At 37.0% G+C, this 20,910-nt stretch overlaps 1 protein-coding gene across 5 annotated transcripts in view; it reads right to left on the reverse strand.

Moving 5' to 3' along the window:
- Window positions 1–20,910, reverse strand: part of PCSK5 (proprotein convertase subtilisin/kexin type 5) — a 437,767-nt gene that overhangs the window by 221,354 nt on the left and 195,503 nt on the right. For all 5 annotated transcript variants that reach the window (XM_079112090.1, XM_079112091.1, XM_079112089.1 and 2 more), the window contains exon 9: window positions 16,106–16,206. In XM_079112090.1, coding sequence (XP_078968216.1) covers window positions 16,106–16,206 — 101 coding nt within the window. The remainder of the gene's footprint in view (window positions 1–16,105; window positions 16,207–20,910) is intronic.

The following is a 20,910-nucleotide window of genomic DNA, read 5'->3' on the forward strand; positions in this document are numbered from 1 at the left end:
TAGAAATGAAATTATGTACCCCATTTGTGTACAATGAATCAAAATGCAGTCTGTAAAAAATTAAAAGATAAATAAATAAATAAATAAAAGTTAACAAAAAAAAAAAAAAAAGAGTGTGAAGAGAGAGCCTACAGAATGGAAGAAAATCTTTGCCACCTACACCTCACATAGAGTATTAATATACAGGATACACAAAGAACTCAAAAGAGTTAGCACCAAAAAACAATAAAAACAAAACAACAACAACCACACACACACACAAAAAAATAAAACCAAATAGCCCAATCAATAAATGGACAAAGGAACTAAACAGACACTTCTCAAAAGAACAAATATGACTGGTCAACAAATACATGAAAAAATATTCAACATCTCCAGCAATTAGAGAAATACAAATTAAAACTAAACTGAGAGTCCATCTCACTCCAGTCAGAATGGCAATTATCAAGAATACAAGTAAAAATAATTAGTGGTGAGGATGTGGGAAAAGAGTACACTCATGCATTGTTGGTGGGACTGTAAAATAATACAACTACTCTGAAAAGCCATATGGAGATTCCTTAAAATCTAGGAATGGAACCACCATTTGACCCAGTATTCCGCACCTTGGTATGTATCCAAAGGATTTAAAATCAGCATACTATAATGATGCAACCACATCAATGTTCAGAGCAGATCAAATTCACAATAGATAAGCAATGGAACCAACCTAGTTGTCCTTCACCAGTTGAATAGATAAAGAAAATGTGGTATATATATAAATATATAATGGAGTGTTACTTAGTGATAAAGAAGAACAAAATTATGGCATTTGCCAGTGAATGGATAGATTTTGAGACTAACATGCTAAGTGAAATAAGCTAATCCCCCAAACCAAAGGTCAAATGTTTTCTCTGATATGTGGAAGCTAACCCACAATAAGGATTTAGAAGTTTATAAGAAGAGAAGTTTCATAGAGTAGAGAAAAGGGAATGAAGGGAAGGAAGGGAGGATAGGAAAAGGGAAGACAGTAAAATGAATCTGTCATAACATTCCTATGGGCATATGTGAATATACTATAGAGAATTGTGCCATTGTGTACATCCATAAGAAATTGATTAAAATGTAATAACTATGGGAAAATGGCAAAAAGATAAATAAAGGGGATGTAGTAGGGGGTGGGGAGAGAGAAGGGGAAAGAGAGTACTGGGGTCTGAATCAGAACAAGATATATTCCATGCTTGTATAATAATGTCAAAATGGATTCTACTGTCATGTGTAACTAAAAAGAACCACCACCTCCACAACTAACAACAAAGAATTAGGAAAACATCCCATCTACAATAACCTAAACAAAACATACAAGAAACCTTGAGTTAAATCAGAAAACTGAAGAAAGAAATTGAAGAAGACCTTAGAAGATGGAAAGACCTCCCATGTTCTCAGATAGAATTAGTATCATCAAAATGGACATACTTCCAAAAGTGTTATACAGATTCAATGCAATTCCCAACAAAATCCCAATGACATTCTTCAAAGAATTAGAAAAACAGTTCTAAAATTCATTTGGAAGAATAAATGACCCAGAATAGCCAAAGCTTTCCTGAGCAGAAGAGCAAGGCTGGAGGCAGACCTCAAGTCACACTACAGAGCTATTTTAACAAAAACACGATGGTGTTGGCACCAAAAGACATGAAGACCAATGGAACAGAATAGAAGTCACATAGATGAATCCACATAGATAAAACCATCTGATACTTGACAAAGATGCCAAAACACACATTGGAGCAAAGGTAGTCTTTCAAACAAATGATGCTGGGAAAACCGGATAGGTATATGTAGGAGAATGAAACTTGATCCCTTCCTCTCATCCTGCACAAAAGTCAAATCAAAGTGGTTCAAAGACCTAGGAATTGGGCCAGCAACTCTGCAGCTGCTAGAAGAAAATGTAGGCTCAATACTCCAACATAATGGAACAGGTACTGACTTCCTTAACAAGACTCCTAAAGCACAAGAAATAAAACCAAGAATCAACAAGTGGGAAAACATCAAATCAAACATCTGCACAGCAAAGAAAACAATAGAGGTGTAAAGAGAGAAACTACAGAATGGGAGAAGATCTTTGCCATCTGCTCCTCAGAAAGGGGATTAATACCAAGAATACACAAAGAACTCAAAAAACTTAACACACATACACACAAAACAAATAATACAATCGATCAGTGGGCAAAAGAACATTTCTCAAAAGAATAAATACAAATGGTTAACAAACATGAAAAATGTTCAACATTTCCAGCAATCAGGAGAATGCAAATCAAAACTGCACTGAGATTTCATTTCATTCTAGTCAGAATGGCAATTACTGAGAATATAAATGATAATGAATGCTGGTGAGAATGTGCAGAGAAAGGAAATATTTACACATTGTTGATGGGACTAGAAATTAGTATGACCACTCTGGAAAGTAGTATAAATATTCCTCAAAAAACTAGAACTGGAACCACCATAAGACCCAGCTATCTACTCCTTGGAATATATCCAAAAGCTCTAAAATCAGCATATTATAGGGACACAATCACATCAATATTTTTAGGAGCACAATTCACAATAGTCAAGTTGTGGAACCAGTCCAAATACCTTTCAACAGACAAATGGATAAAGAAAATGTGGCATACATACACAATAGAATTTTACTTAACCATCAAGAAGACTGAAATTGTGTCACTTGCTGGTAGATGGATTAAATTGGAGAACATCAAGCTAAGTGAAATAAGCTAGACCCAGAAATTTAGGGGTTGAATGTTTTCTCTCATATGTGGAAGTTAGACCAAAAGAAGAAAAACAAACAAACAAACAAAAAAATTCCAAGAAGGGGAAGGGGAATTCCCATGAAAATATAAGAGAGGTCAGTAGAATAGAGGAAGAGAATTGAGGGTGGGCGGGGGGGGAAGGGAGGAATGGTGGGATGAAACTGACCAAGCTGTTCTACCTATGTATATAAATTTACCATAGTGAATATTAAGGAAAAAAAAAAAAAAAAAAAAAAAAAACAGTGGACACCTGTTTTTTGGATGCATGTCTGTAATTCCTGTAACTTGGGAAGTTGAAGAAGGAAGATTACAGATTTGCAGCCAGCCTCAGCAATGTAGCCATACTGTTTCTGAATAAACAAATACATAAATATAAAAAGAGCTGGGGATGAAGCTCACTGGTAGAGCATCCCAGGTTCAATCCCTAGTACCACCCCCAAAAAAGAAAAAAAAGTTCAGCAAAATACTTAAAATGTGAAGTGATTATGTCATGCTAAAACAAAATAGTAGAACACAAAATGCTAAATGAGATCTCTATAAATGTAAAAACTTAAAGAATGAAAAACAAATTGTTACTGGAGGAGATGAGTTGCTTAACAAAGGACACTGGGCCAATGGTCCTATGAAAATTAAATTTAGATCTTCACACCAAAATAATTTTAGTTGGTTAAACACTGATGGTGAAAAATGAAATGAGAAAACACTAGATGAAAGCATAAGTTGTAAATTAATAGATTTTGAGATAGAAATGGACTTTATAAACTTACACTTTTTTATCTGGGTTCATGGATTTCCCCAAAGTAGAGCAAATAACTCCTTGCTTCACATATATATGTGGGTCAATTTTAGGGGAGCACAGATAGTTTTCATCAGAATACTTAAGATTATCCAGGAGATACTGAAAGATCAAATATGACCATCTAATTGAAGAATTCAAAAAGGACATATATATTTGACTGAATGAGTAATTAAAAAGTAAGTTTCTTATACTGAAACAGGATGAAGAAAATTTAAAAGCAAATAATAAATTGATCATATATTTGCAATAACTATGTAGAAGGAGTAATATATTCAGTATTTACATACTGTAGTAAATAGTAACACGGAAGAGTATGAGGTGGTTTGTAGAGGATTTATAGCATTGCTATTTTTTTGAGTGACTTTGAAACACAATTCAGACATTTGATTTGAATTTTAGTTCTTATAATTGAGAAATTCCTAAATATTCAGTTTCTAATAATTGAACAGAGAACACTGAGAAAGACCTGAGACCTTCTTTGATCTAATCTTGCTTTTCTTTAGGATAGATAAAGCATAGTTTAGCTTAAAAAATTGAAAAGTAAATACTAATGGGAAGAGGGACAACAAAATAAACAGGAACCAAAGGAAAAGCAACACTCAAATTAAAGATAATAAAGTATGAAATATTTCATAATAAATACATCATTTATATTAAGAATATTTACAATCATCATATCAGGCATTATTATACTACTTATGCATATGGAAGCTGATGAAATTTGACTATATGTGGAAACTTTTATTATTTATGTGTCTGTATGGTTTACATGTATACATATATATATTTAACAAAGAGCATGTATTATTTTGGTTACAATAATCTAATTTTTAAAAATGTTCCATTGTTAGTGAAATTGTTGGCCATGGAACTCTTTTACAGGCATCTACCAGTGTTAAATAAATATTTATTTGTTCCCAAGATGTTAGTGGCAAATGTAGTGAGGGGATGTTTGCAAGCATCACTAGGATGTAAAATGATCTCAAAATCTTCCAAATTTCAAAGACTTAGCACATTGTTTTTCAATGTGGGAATCAACATGAGATTGGTTCCTTTTAATTTTACCAAATAAGGATAGTCATATTAATATGAAAGTCTTTAAATAAAAATGGAATATATCTTCAAAATAAGTCATTTCAAAAATATTTTTAAAAACCTAAAAGATATATTTTAAAAACAGTCTATATTCTGTTATCATTGTTCTTGTCCTTTGCCTATGATCACTGAATGCTCTCACCGAATAGCACCTCCACAGACCAGATGGGCTCTGGGCAGATTTCCAGTGTTATGATTCCTCAAACAAACTGATAAGAATTATTTTACATTCCATGTATGGGAGCCCATGTAATTGAGGGTATTAGCACAATGAAAATTGTAAAATTGAATACATCTGCTTTAGAAATGAGACTATTAAATGTCAACTCCCCTGGCACCTAAATTCAGAGCAGTAGGAAGAATTCGGCAGGGTGAATATGATCATGTCTATATCATACTTTCTTCCGGAAGCTCTCAAAAACATTCTTGAGAGTCATTTGTAAAGGTTTCCCAAAAATAAACAAGAAGCAGATTCCTCCAACAGCTGTTAAGAGAACACAACTCCCTACACTGGATTTCACTCAGTTTCTTCCTTCATCCCAACATTCCCTGGTTGGGTACCAAATATTGCAGATAAACTGAAGTGCCTACTGAAGATAGAAAAATAAAGTTTTTAAGTGTATTCTTGATGACTCAACACATAGCTTTAGTCTTTGAAGTGATGCCAATTTTCAGCCTGTTTTCAATCATATACACGCATGTTTTGAAATGTGTTGTAGGAAAATAAAAGAAAAAACATAGATCTTTTGGGGTTTCCTCTTTATCATTTGGCTTTCTATTCTAAAGCTTCGTCATGACTGCCAGCACTGTTGGATAAAAAAGGTGAAATGTGGTTGAATGTCTCCATCAAATAAGAACTCAGAAAAACTCACATAAACCAAGGATATGTTAGATCACCTTTATGACCAAAACTGCTATCATTTCATTGATGGCTTTGCCTTATCCTTTCTTGTCATTACACATTCTTTCCTACCATTATCGGCTATTGCCCTTCACTGCGATACCATACTGCTTCATTTCTTCTTCCATATTAGATATAATTACCTTTAATCGGTGCCCTCAATTAACTGCAACATGGGTGCTACTGGAGCCAGGTTCAAGGCCTCTCCTACACATGTGTTCAAGTTGCTCTGCCCTCCCTGGCAGCTCTGGCATGGACCATGCATGTTTCAGATGTATGTCTAGTTCTTAGCACAGCATCAGGCACATCCTGAATTGCATCAAATTATGATGCTCCAGATCTGCAACCAGGACTTGTAAGATATGTTAATTTCAGACATATGAAAAAAATGTCTGTTTCAAAATAAAGAAATTATAGTAATAAGCACAATTCAATAAATATTTCTTGAAGGAATCAATCAACTTTAAGTTAAAACTGAACTTTTTCGTGCTATAACCCATATACCTGAACGAATACCTATGCAAACTTCTGAATAATTATAGAAAGAGTTTCTTTCATTCATTCTGTATTTTACACACAAACACACACACACACACACACACACAATTGTCTACTATGTACCAATTACTCTTGGTACTGAAACTAACTGACTCTTAATGACAGTTTAGTCTAGAGAGGTTTCTGATGATTTATGGATCAATCACCTGCAGTTGCATCACTTGAATTATTTTGAGAACTTCAAAATAGGCATTTTAAAATGAGATCCCATAGTGACTCATGAACACTAAAGTTGAAAACAGAATCTTTGCAGTATAGCTCAAATTCATCCTGTTCTGTAAAATCTCCCTAAATCATCCCTGCTCAGAATTTTATCTCCCTTTTCAAAACTCATGGCCCTTATATAGTCCACGGCACCCATCTGCTCTTAAAATAGAAAGGTGATAATGTAGTAGCGTGGTGGGTGCTCATGTCACATTGTTTTGAGTTCAACCTCTGATCTATCACTGACTGTCTCTGAATTTCTAAGCCTCACTTTCTCCATCAGTAGTATGATTGTAATGTATGTACCTTGGAGCACGGCTTTGAGAATTAAGTGAAGATTACTGAGGTAAGCATGCAGCTCAGAATTTGGACCATGGCAAACATTCAGTGAAAGTGGACTGCTATTTGTTTGTTTTTTGGTCATCGTTTTATCTTTTATTTGTCTTTTTGCACTGGGCAATATTTCCAGACTCATCTGGGGCCAGTGGCAGGAAGAATCATCTGTCTCATACATAGGACATTGCAGTCTGATGTACTGTGATCATTTTGGTTAAGAATGACACTGCCGGCATTTAGAATATGCAAAGACTTTCTTGCGTCTGAGTCACATATATGGTTACTTAGTAAGATTCAGAATCACCCACAGTTAGGATATTAAAACTTAACCTAAGATGGTAAGAAATCACACAACCTTGTAAACATAAAATATCTTTCTTTTGGTGCTGCATGTTCTATTCCAGGTATCACAGTTTATGTCCTGGTGAATGTGTTGCTTGGAGCTTTCAACACATCAAATGCCATCACTGACTTGTTGATGTCAGGAGGAATAAATCTGACATGTTAGTGAGATGACATGCTTTTCAATCTGTCAGTTACATCTCTCTAATTTAGTCTTTCTTCCATTCCGATGGCAAAATGCATGACGATTACAATTTTTTAAGAAGAGGAAAAAAGTAATGCTGATATCAGCTAACTACTAAAACTAGATTCTGGTGTCATTAGGAACAATTATTTTCTTTAGAGCAAATGACACAAAAATTTTAACTTTTATAGGACAAAAATGTCCTAGAAGTAAAAGTAATTATAGGTCAAGACAATATAGGCCCGAGTCAGATAGACTCAAAACTCAGTCTAAGAACATTTGGCATGTAAACAGACTTGAATTTTAACTGGATTTCAATATAGAGCTTAGGGATATATCTGGGATTCTTTGAATATGAAGACAGTAATATTTGATGAAACTATCACATGAGTCATTATGGACAAAGTCTTTTAATGTGCCTTGACTGAAGTGATAAAGTAGCAGGCTATGATGTGAAAGTAATGGCCCCTGAACAAAAAGTCATGTTCTCTTTTTCTTAGCAAGAAAAATGATATTTGATAGTATTTGAGATGTAACCAGAGGATCATCAAGCACAAAAATTTCCTGGCAACCAGCAAAATCCATAAGCTCTCAGGGACAAAACTGAAATACTAAATTTTACAACTTCTTTTAAACTCACTGATTGGTAGATTGTCTAAGCTTACTGGACACCTGCACGGAGGTTAATTTGCTGTTACCACTCAATTGGTATTAAAGGACATAGAAGCAGAAGAAGAAGAGGAAGAAGAAGAATGCATATTAAGTCCACATTCTTTATCTTCTTTTGCCTTTTAAAAAATGTAAACTGTCTTAGTCATTTAGAGCATTCATGATGGCAGTGATAGACATTTTCTGAGGATGAATCCATTGCTGGGGAAGCTGACCTACCAAAGCACCACTGATAACTGTCTGAGACATTTGCTACAGTTCCTGTTGTAAGGCATATTTGACTAGGGATCTTGTCCCACCAGGTTTTCATGCTGCTTCTAATTCCCAGAATCCCTTGGGAAAGAAGAAAGGGTATGTATTTCTATAAATGGTGTCACAATTCATCCATGTTCAGCCAAGAAACTAGACCTCAGTCTTGATTTTTTTCTTTTTCCCCAAGGCACATACCTAATTCATTCCCTGTTGGCTCCACTTGCAGAATGTCCATCAAATCTCCCCACTTCTCTATTCATTACCATTGCTTCCACCAGGCTTCCCGAATCTCTCTTGAACTATTCCACTAGCTTTCCAAATTGTTCATCTGCCTCCTCCCACACAAATTGGATATTTATACCATGAGACATTTCTAATATTTGACACTTTGAAAATGATATTTGGCCAGCGACACAAGGAAAAATATCTGGTGATTGCAACAGGACTAAGAACTATTCTTCTTAAAAACTATCTTTATTATTACAATAATAAGAATAACATGTTTTCAGTGAATAATCTAGTTTAAAAAAATAGAGCTAAGCAAAAAGAGGCAGATAACAGTTCCCTAAGAACTTTCACTCCTCAGTGCAGCTGCTGAGTGGCTCTACTCTCTCACATGTTTCTCAGTTTCCTCATCGAGAGAAGGAAATGGAAAACTCTGGCCAATCCCCAGGATAATTCAAGGTGAATGAGCCTGTTGATCAGAGCTTCTCCAGTCATAATGGACACCTTTGGAAGCCATCCTGTTTTGAAACCATTACTTAAGGTACAAAGTCGAGTCCAGGGAAAATTGGCTTCTACATAATTTGAACTTGAAAAGTGCTAGAGGACAGACTGTATTGTCTGTGTGTATGTAGACATAACAAAGCTATTTTCATGCACAGTCCTGGCAGAAGGCCCGTGGTAACTGCTCTGTGGGTCTGGTTACAATTACTTCACTATAGGGAATAATCCAGGACAGTACATCCCTTCTCTGTCCGCTTGGTCTCAAGTTGAAATGTGTGCTGTTTTTACCCAACAACCCTCCTTTTTAACTCTCCTCCAGGATTACCTTTTACTCCTCCTCAACCTTTTCACGCTGTATATCCCAACACTCCATGTCAGGAATCTTGGCCAAATTCTAAGCCAACATTGCAATACACAAGAAAGTCTAGGAGTGTGCAGAAGGGAGGCTGGGACAGTACCTGCTCTTCACCCTGTGACTGCACTGAATCTGGGCACTTGCGCCTGAATTTCTTACTGTGCTTGTCCTTTATAAGTTCTAATTGAAATAAACAAAATGCTCCTAAAAGGAAAGGCCTGGAATATCCTCTGCAATTTTACCTCCATAACCAAACACATTTGTGCTCCCCGCCCACTGAAACATTTCATACAGTTGAATGTGGCCCTTGGGAAAATTCTTAAATGGAACATTTTATACTGAAATGTGTTTTTAATTAAAAGGACAACTAAAAAAGAAGATAAGATTGGTTTACAAGATATCAATCTTAAGAGGCTAATGCCAACATTTAGAAAAGTTTGTGATTATCAAATCCTTCTGTCATGTTCCTTGGTCATGCTCTATTCTAAAACCCTGAAGTCCCATCAGTAAGTTACTTTAACGCTGAACTAATTTGTTAAAAACTGCAGACGTCCTCTCAACTGTCCCAAGTACTAACATCTTATAATAACCGTATTACAAATATTTGGGACACTTCCTTATATTTTTCTGCATTGGAAATCTTCATTAGTAAGAAAGGTGGTAAAGAAAGGCGAAGCAAAGATATATAGTGGTTGATCAATCAGGACTGCATTAAATTTATATACCTGCATCTTTTAGGTGCAAAAAATTGTTGATTTCTTGAGAAAAGATTTTCAATTTTTTTTTCTCTTAAATGAGCAGCATATGGTATGAATCATCCTTTGGTGCAATACTTCAACATTCTGCACTTTGACCTTTCCATGTCTGGCAATGACCTCTTCCACTAAGGACAGGAGGTAGAGGGACTTCTCTTGGAAGCTGAGAGAGGGAAAGCATTGTGAAGTCCAGCTCTAGTAAATGACAAGTCAACAAGAGAGGGATGAACTAGCACAGGGACAAGTCACTAACATGTATCATAGGACCTCAAAGGCAAAAATAATTCATACATAAAACTGAGTATTTCCGTTAACTTCTACAGGATGCAGTTTCTTTGTTGAAAACACAAGGCTTGAGAACAGACCTTGTTAAGAACATCATGTTTGGGTGTCCCAGAGGATATACAAATGCTTGCGATAGAACCATGTTCCAATTTGAATCATCAAAGATCATCATTTCTATTTTCCACCAAGTCCTGTACCCTCCACGACCTTTCCTCTAAGATTCTTTCATTGGCTTTCTTAAATAATTTGTGTATATTTGCTAGCAAATGTTTGTTTTCCTAATGAGATTATTAGATTCTTTGATGGCAAGTAATACTTTTTCTAAACAAATATTTGAATTATGCCCTGCCTAAAAATGCAGTTATATTGGGCCCTAGGGTGCCTACATGAATTTTGGGGAACGCAATTTATTCTGTAGCACTCCTATAGTACTGTGCCAGATGTCTCCCCTTCAACTCTTCAGGTCTTCTCTCCACAAGTTCTGTGCTATGGAACACTGACGTCCATGGCCTCTGTCTATGGACTCCCAGACTACTGGCTTCTGGCAGGACTTGGCCCATGGTGTACACTGGAAAGAAACAGGTATGGGAGGAGGGGATTGAGGTCTCAGTCCATGTGCTGCCCACTTTCCTGCAGGGCCAACATGGGATAGTGTATCCCTGACCAACTCCTGGTAGTCCCTCTGTCTCCAGCCCTGGGCCCTCTTATCTCCTCATTTCCCTTCAGGCCTGGAGATGTTTAGTGACACACCCTGTCCTTGGGGGCTTTCCTGCTCCATGGTAAAGCGATTCCCTTGCATTCACCTAACATATACCACGATGCCTTAATGTTTTCTAGTACTTAATATATTTGATGTATACATTAAATAAAGATTATAAGATATAATCCTATTTCCAAAAGAGTTTAAGTTTCTTTGGAAGATATTACATACAAATATGTCTATAATATAATAAGAAATTGTCTGAGTGATCTAGAATTATATTTCATGTTTTATATACTATGTGTCTTTTAGATGTATATATAAATGGTACATTCTATAAACTACTAGTGGTACTGGGACAATTGTAAAAGGAACAAAGAAAAAGCAGATGAGCCTACCTGTTCCAGGTAGTCTGTGTGCGTGTGTGTGTGTGTATGTGTGTGTGTGTGTACACAGGGTACCAGGGCAGCTCATGTTTAATATGTACCAGGTATATTTCTAGTATAGAATAATAACTGCCATCTCTATTTTCTCATTTTCTAAATTTAGAACTAGATATATTGGGTTTTCTCAAAGCACCATATTCCTGTGACCGCTTAGATGGGAAATTTGAGGAAAACTGGATTGCCAAAACCAAGGATTTCTGGAAGTTCTTTCTACCAATACCCATCTATGTCCTAAATACTTTTAGAAGTTTCCATCTGACTCTGACCTTTGTTTATCATGCACTATGTAGAGAAACAGCTTTAGGTTGCTGAATATACATCCTTCAAATTTCCAATAAAAGACCCTTTGCAATTCAAGGCAAAAAGGTTGCTTTGGGGAATTTAAAATTTGAATTTCCCGAGTTAATATTGACATTTTAACCTATAAAAGACTCCATTAAAATGTTTTTTCTTTGCTAATAATTGTAGACTTAGGTCGGAAAGATTTTCAGCAAAACATAGTTATTCGGAGCACTCTACTTTAATGAATGTCAGTTATTTCAACTTCATAAACCATTTATGTGAAACATCAGATGCTAGTAAACTCCTTTTTTGTTTTCTTTTCCACAGGTCTAGAGTACTGATGACATTTACCAGTAGCTAGATGCAAAGCTCCTTACAAGTGTGACTTGGTATTCTCCTAGGCTGCTAACCTAAAATTAGTGTACTCATCTATCAGTACTTTCTTCTGTAAGATACTTGTTTCCTCACATACTCATTTTATTTGAGCTTTTTGAGTTTTAATGTATAAAAAGACATCATTTTAACTAGCAATGGCCCAGATGGCAGTTAACTCTCTTGTAATCAGCAATTACATGTTCCCTAATCACTCAGCTAAAAAAATCAGAAAATTACTTTTAAAAAATACACAAAATAAAAAAATTGAAAGTATAAGACTTCTGAACTGATAAATACATGTTGAGGGCTCTCCAACACAAAAATAGTTATTTCCCTCTCTTTTTTTTTTTTTTAAAGATGACCGTATTTTCATTTATTTTGAAATTGTTTATGATATCTAGAAGTGTCTTTGGGAACAAGAAAAAATCACCCAATTTACCCTAAGGTAAGATTCATAAGATTGTCAGAGATGACCATAGAGTTTACGACAACCCAAACCAAAGAGGCTCATACCTAGCAAGAAAAGATTAGGAGCTAGAATGGTATACTCTTGGAAACAGAACAGACACAGTCACCCCTCAGTACCTGTGGGGTATTTGTTCCAGGACCCCTCACAAATACCAAAGTCCACAGATGCTCAAGTCTCTAATATTAAATGGTGTAGTATTTGCAAACAACCTATGCACATCCTCCCATATACCTTAAATCATCTTTAGATTATTCATAATGCCTACTACAACATAATTGGTATGTAAATAGTTGTTATAATGCATTATTTAGGGAATAATGACAAGAAATAAATGTCTGTACATGCTCTGTACAGATGTAATCTTTTTCTCAAATATTTTCAACCACGGTTTGTTCAATTCATAAGTGCAGAACCCATGGAGAGGGGGTGGATTATTTTCATTCAAGAATCTGGGAGTATATTACAGTGGAGCTTACTGCAATGTAGTTTGCTATATACCTTGTAGGAAAAGAATGTCCTGGGAGTCCTATGGGCTGTCATAGCAAAGTTATTTCATGATCAAACATTATTAAGTTAGATAAGAGATCTGGACAGTTTAAGCTTATCTGATTCTACGTTTTGTATTTGTTGTCTCTGCCCTTAATTTCCTGAGAAGGTTTAAGAATGGCGGAGAGGCCACAGGCTGAAGTAGCATCCATAACATGACTCACAGTCCTACGAATCCAGGCAAGTCTCCTGATGCAGGCAAGCAATTGGGGAACATGAAGGAAGTAGGCTGGGGGATGCTCAGAGTGTGGTATTTTCCCTGATGTCCTTATGACTGAGTAAATACTGCAATCTAGGGACATTCAGAGAAATGGTACATCTATCCTTATAGTGCAAGACCATGACATTAAATAGGGAACAGCAGGCTCTGTTTGCAGCTTGTCATCTGAAGGCACAGCCCATCCAGTTACTCAGCCAATGCTTGTGTGAGCAGGCTGTGCTACCTGGAGAGCAGGGCAGTTTCCCCTGGGCCATAATTCTGCCTCCTGCAGCTTTTTCTCCTCTCCCCTTACAAGGGAGTATCTTGAAGATCTGGTTCTTCAGCTTGAGATAGTAAAGAACAAATCTCAAAATACCAAGGTTCAAGTATTGTTGAGAAGAAGTAGTGTAAGAGGAGACTGCAAGGATTGGGGCTGGTGAAGAGATGGTGGTTATGTGCATGTGTGAGGCTTAGTTTTAGAACAACTGCAGCCTCAGTGCACTATTATTTGAGCTCTTCTCTACAATTTCTTAGTTTTAGGTAATTTTCACTGAAGCTGCAGCCTACTCCTTATTTTGCTGCTGGTTTGATAGCAACACTTGATCCACTCTTAATGGTATTTAGACCTCTTTTCTGTAATTTTCATCTGCACTTACAGGCACAGATTAGCTTGTAGGTCAAAACAATAGTGCTACAGGAAAGGTATATCCTTTCTCATTTTATCTGATTGTTTATCATCTATTTTAGACCCATGATTGAACTGGATTGTTAAAATCTTAAGATACAGTGGATTTTCCAGGTAACCTGTATTGGAGAACTTCGTTTCACCCATTACAGTTTTGGCAAAAGTAAATCTTGAAAAATGCTCCATGTGCAAAAGAAAAGAGAACAGTTGCAGTCTTTGTGTTGCCCAGCCCCAAAGTGACTTTATCTCACTGAGTGGGCTGCTCAGGTTTAAAGTTAGGATTCTGCATTTCAGTTTAAATAGTGCTTAAAGGAACTGTTGTTGAAAATAACAGTGTTACAGTAACATCTCAAAGAACCAAGCATTATCTGATTCTGTGTAGCACCAGTTACAGTGTCAGGGTGCCAAATTTGAGGCTGAGATCATAGCCTTTGGCGGGTGGGGGTAGGGGATAGCAAGATTCCTGATTTTTTTCTGCTTCAAGATTTTGGGGATAGGAAAAAGTTCCAGAAAAGCAACCTAGAATTTCAGAAAGAAAACAATGTTTTTTCAAAAATCCTATTTAGAGTCCACCAAATTAAAAACACAGACACTTAAAGTTGAGAATTCTGCCAGAACACTCCAGTGAAAAGTTGTAAAGTGAGAATTTCAAAGAAGTGCCAGTTCCTTGCTAAACCCAAACTTTTAACACCTTAAAAGATATAATATGTTTTCAATGATTTCATATTTAACCTTGTCAAAAAGAAAGAAATCCAAACGCTCACAGGGGCTTGGATATCTCCCATGACAAGGCTTATGTGGGAGGCCACCCAGAGATACAGCATCATATCCAGAGTCTGGGCTCTGCGTGCGGTTCAGCCCAAGGATTTAAATGACTTAGCAATCTATTGCATCCATATATATTAAGGACAAACTGCCTTAGCATAGGCTCCCTGCCTTACAGAATGGCAGCTATAAATGATGGGATGCTGCTTGTGCTGGGGGGATGAACCAGCCCATTCTTAATCCAGTACCTGAGCCTCTTTACTAGCCTGGATTTCTTCCCTGTCATCTGCTATTGCTGTACCTCAGAGGCGAACAGACAAACAAATCTTTCTACTCCTCCCTAGGAAAAGCTTGTGCGACTATTTTTGGAAAAAAGTTGATGTCATTACTCCAGTTCTTTTTTCTGAGATCTTCCTACAGGGAGCGCCTCAGAGAACAGGCCCTCAATCCCTTTTTTAAAATCCTTGGACCAGATGTGTTTGGAACTCAACATTTTTTTAGAGATGGGTGTTCATAGCATATTTTACACAAAACCTCCAGCAGGGTCTGAGCCAGCACCTCATAAATATGTGAATATTTCTGCAGTGAAAATAGAAATTTTCACAATAAATGGAATGAGTAAAGACCATAAATAGCTTGAAATCAGTTTGGGGCAAGTTCACCATCCAATGAATTTGGGTGTTAAATTTGTAAAAGAATTTTCAGTTTCCTGAGCATTTTGGGTTTAAAAATTGAGGACAAGAGATTTTAGATCTGCAGTAGGTTTTCAAAAATCTACGACAAACTAACCTATTTGTTTTTAGATAAGGAGGAGATGAGCCTATTACAATAGCTTAAGGGAACGTTTCAAAGTAATCTTTAGGTACAGATTTTGATATATTAAACAGGATTTGAGATAAGTGGGTTGTCCTTGTCCCTGGGCTCCTGGCATATGGCCTTGACAGTCTGTACTCCAGAGTTGGTCTGTGACAGTACTGTTGTCATGGAATCTGTGCTGCCTCACTGTGATATGGAGAGAGGGATGTGAGTGGGCCAACCTAACCTCTCTGACACTCACAGGAACATTCCCAGACTAGAATAAAATCCTCAGCAGGACAAGATGGTTGGAGCCAATTGGCATGCTCATACAATGACTCCATAATAAAGTAATTACACAGTTTGAGTTTTTAAACATATAAAAAGACCAAAAACAAACAAACAAACAAAACCCCACTTACATTCTTAATATAGGGAAATGTTTATAAAGCCCAAATCATTGATGTTTTTAAGGTGGGGTTGGGAAGACTATCTTCTGGATTGTTATGCTATGGGCTGTATACATGGGAAGGACTAATTTCCTTGGAGATTAGGGGTATCACCAGTGAATACATAGAGAGATCAAGGCTTACTTGGCTTCCAGGGCCAGCGCAATGATGCCCGCAGCCATGGGGGCTGAGGCCGATGTTCCGGTGTGATTGTCCGTGCATCGCTGCCTTAGATCCGTCGTGATCTAAAAGACAGAAGTGAAAAACTTAGACTTCTGAGATCAGTGTAAGTCATATGCAAGAAGAAGGAAATTTACTCACAAAAGTGAAATGGAGGGGTGTTAAAAGATTTGTTTTCAATTCCTTGTTCCATATTGCTTCCACAGAATCGCCTGTGTAAATCTAAAGTCAGAATCAGGACTAAGGGTGGCCTATCGCTAGAAATGCTAAGATCTTACGAGTATCTCCATTCATTTTAAACTGTAGGCATCTCATATATTTCATCCTAGCTCTGGTAAAAACCAAAGTTCTTTCATTACCCCAATATTTTAAAATAATTAAATATGCTGAATTAACAGCTACTGAGCTTGGCATTGGGAGGCTAAGAAATAAAACTATATAGCACTCACCTTTTCCAAACCATTACCCTGAGAGAGCTGTAAGTTTCAAGTTAAGAGCTAAACTCTGCGATAGAAGGAAACTTTGGTTGTGAAACTTTCTAGAATTCATAGACATATTGCAAGGTCAAACCAAGATTTCCTCAAACACTTCACATAGATACAACAGGACAGCCTACTGCACTTCATATGCAATTACAGCATGAAGCGTGTGCTTGTCTGTTATAGAAAGAGATAACCTATTCCTCTATTTTTATTTTTTAATCAAAATGTGAGAACCAGATCATTTTTATTTTCTTGGATTGAATCCAGTTCACTTCAGCTGTGGCCGAATAATATTATCATCCAGCAAGGGCAATGGTTCTCAACCTTAGTTCCATTAAGGTCTCATTAAGAAAGAAAATTAAAGTTCTCCTTTAATAAGAGAAATTAAATATTAGAGAAGACCTTTTTTGGAAACCATTGTAATACATTTAAGAGTTCTCAAATCCTTTCTTTCGGACAAGAATCTGTCTTTGATTGCTTGGGACTAATAGCATGTTCGCTGAGAAGGCACAAGGCTTGTGAGGTGAGTACCTGGATTCACTGCCATCATTAGTGACAAAATTAGTAAATCTTTCTTCAGCAATAAGAGAAGTATGCTACTACTTATTACAGATAAGAAAATATGTCAGCAGAAAGGTAAAGGGGGATAGAGGCAACGGAAAACAAAGCCCTTTCCTCCCCAGGTGTTTCTTTTAAGAGGAATGAGAAGATGAATTAAATTTGGTTTGCTATACAACTCCCTAAAAGTGAGCCCCCCTCCCCTCAGAAGTTTCTTCTCTGTTCCAGAGGCTGTCTTCCGTTATCTGTTACCATTCTAGACTGCCATTCTGTTTCATTCAGTTTCACAGGAGACCACCTGTTTTTACTATTTTTTGTTTCTTTTGTCACCTCCAATGCTACCAGATTATCTGTGTGACACAGACAGGAGTACCAGCATAAAAGAAGTTGTAGAAAGAACCAAAATTTATAGAACCACATGGATATCGTGGTGTGGATGGACAGAGTTTACTGACTCTGTTAATAAGTTTTCTGTACTTTCAATTATTGACTTCAAGAAAGAATTTTTGTTGTGTTAAAAAACACATAACAAAAATTCATCCTCCTAGTAATTTTTATGTGTAAGGTATTATACAGTTAACTGTATCTGTCTTGCTGTACAATATCTCTAGACCTTTCTCATCTTGCATGAATGAACTCTACCCATGGAACAAGTCTTCCTTGACTCTCCCCTTATTCCCTGGCAATCACTGTTTGACTTTCTGTTTTTATGTGTTTGATTGTTCTAGGTACTACATACAAGTAGAATCACATGATATTCATCTTTTCCTCATTGAAGAATTTCACTTAGTTCAGTGTTCTCGAGGTTTATCCATATGGAAGCATACAACAGGATTTCCTTCCTTTGCAAGGCTGAATAATATGCCATTGTGCCAGATTCTCTATCCATTCATCTATCCATGAACACTTGGAGTGAACAGTGCTACAGAATTTACACATGTGTACAAAAATCTTTTCAAGGCCCTATTTTCAATTCCTTCAAATATATATCCAGAAGCAGAATTGCCGGATCATTAAAAAGGTATTTCTACTTCATTGGAAATTATGGGTGAATCTGCAGCTTTATTTTCTAGCCTCCAGAGTCGCTGCAGTTGAGAGATGGACTTGCCTGCATTCCTCTCATTTTATCTCACCCGTGGTCACATTCCTTTGTCCATGCTTTATTATTATTATTTTTTTTCTTTTCAATGACTTGTGCCTGGATTCAAGATTTTTCATGCTATTTCCCCACTTGGCTCTCCTGACTTATTCTTCAGCTGCACCAGACATTTTCAACACACAGAAACAAATCCAGAATAAACACTCCAAGTGTGCGTAGCATTTTTGAGTCTAATAAATAACTACCTCCAGCCAAACATGAACAATGAAAATTTTATGTCAGGTTTGCAACAAGAATATGCCTTATCCTTGTAGAGTCATTAGGTATAGATATACATAACATAGACTTAAATAAAAAGCTGTTTAGGACTTTTATGTATAAACACCAATGAGGTGTCAAATGCTAGTCACATAGGCAGGTCTGGGGAATTCCAAGTCACTATTGTGCTATATATTTTTTTTCAATCACTTGAACTAAATGGTACATGAGAGTAGGAAGTAGGGGTGGGAAAGTGGTGGAGTAGGTAGGTGATGGAAAGGGAGGAGGTTAAAAGGTATGGGGGAAAATGAATCCAAACATCCTTACTCCCTTCTCATGTGTTTTAAGTGGACATTCCAGTTGAAGCATCTCAAGAGGAAGTTACTGTCAGTGGAGGAGATAATTAGTTGTAAATTACTGGGAAATTCTATGTTGAAGTTTTCATCATTAAGAGAAGTCACAGTATCAGAGAATTTGTATGTCCATTTTTAGAAAGAAAAGGTAAAAGACCACCAAGAAGAATGCCATCTTGAAGAACAATGATATTCCCCAAACTGGAAGTACATGAGGTAACCCCATTAATCACAACACATGCAAGCAGAACCTGACAGTGTCATTAAAAGGAAAGTTGTGTTAGATGTTTGGCTCACAATGTGGGGCAGGGAGTCCAGAGATTCTATGTGCAAAGCCAGATAATAAAGCACTTTAATGTCAGATGTTCTAAAGAATGTTTCAGAAGTTGGTCTTGATCCTGGTGGCACATCTTGCATGCTCCAAATTCCCTCAATTCACTACCCAAATCAGAAACAGAATTTGTCTCCAAATTGCCTCTCAGATTGCTCAAGAAAATATCATCTGTGTCCACTGGAGGGAAGGAAGCTGGAGAGGATATCAGGCCCTGAGCCAGATCAAAGCTGGCCCGATCAGCAAATTAGATTTTCAGCCTCTCAGGATCAGTAGCAGATGGTTTATTGGACTCCACAAAGTTAGGATGTGATCTTTACTTGGTGAGAAGAGGGTGCTGTTCAGGTCCAGTCAACCTCCTCCTCCACCAACACTTTTTCTCATCCTAAGATCTTATTTCCTAATATGTCACATTTCATTATTTGAGCTGATTGGATTTTTGATTGTAAGCTGTCCATGCCATTCTCTGGGGAATCACAGTGCAGAATGACTTTGGCCCTAAGTGATAGGCCTTGACAGCAACCCCCCGGAGGAGGGGTTTCTCTCCCCGATGTCCTGTGATACGTTTTTCTATGGAAGGGGACACATTGTCTCCTATCTGTTAAAAGAGCAACTGAACACATATTTTTAAAACATGGAATGATTCTGCTGTCTGTTAGGCTGAATCTGCTTCTGGTGTTGATTTTGATTTGGATTAGACATGTGCCAGGAAAGTCGTTTCAGACACCATTATAGGGGAGAAGGGCAGAAGCTGGATCTTAACTCTTTTCAATGAATAAAGGAGTAGAAGTGGATTTACATAAAAAGGAACAAAGACAAACAAATGCTTTTTGTGTCCACAATGGTGTGGAATTCAATCATGAATGACAAGTCAGTGCAAAACCTCATTTCCCTGTCGCTAAGAGAGGTTGAGAGTGTGAAGTGTATGTAAGCTTAAGGTTTTGCTTATAAATGTGAGGTTGCTATCACGTAAGGGGATCCTATCTCATATCATTGTCATATTTCCCTAATGTTCAGCTCAGTTCCATGCACCAAGAAAAGCACAATATTTGCTAAGATGAATTGCTAAAATCCATCTGCTTTTTACTCATTTTAAGTTAAGCTTTAAACTCTAAGCTTTAAACATTGCCACTCTTTAGGAAATATGTTAAGGTTATGTCTTTCTTGTCTATCTCAACAAAACTCACAGAAACTTGTAATCATCCTACAAAAATTTTGTGTGTACCTCTATATATACAACTCAGGGGTTAAACTATATAGCATTGTTTACACACTTACTATTGCTATGTCACTGCTTCTCCTAAAACTATCACTATAAACAACATGTAGCAAGTGAAGCGGTGTCCAGGAGTACATACAAACCCACAGAAACTTTGCAAGGAAGGTATTATATTTACCAGCAAAGAAAATGGAGGGGGAGAGAGGCTATGTAACTTGCCTGAGAACACAGAGCAACCAAAGGGCATGTAAGTGGTGAAGATACTAACATGTGAAATGGCGGCAGAAGAAAAAGCTGAGTTTCAGTGTATAGTCCCCCATGAGAACAAAGCAACAGAGCCAGAGCAGCAGTAGCAGTGGCTGATCGGGCCTTGAGGCCCAGCCCAAGTTAGCAAGTGGGTATAGCAATGCTCCTTCAGGGCACAGTTAAAACCAGAAGTTGTCAGAAATAGGGTCTCTTTTTCACTTTT

The sequence above is a fragment of the Sciurus vulgaris genome (genome assembly GCF_902686455.1).
Source record: "Sciurus vulgaris genome assembly, chromosome: 15".
In the NCBI taxonomy this organism is placed as follows: Eukaryota; Metazoa; Chordata; class Mammalia; order Rodentia; family Sciuridae; genus Sciurus; species Sciurus vulgaris.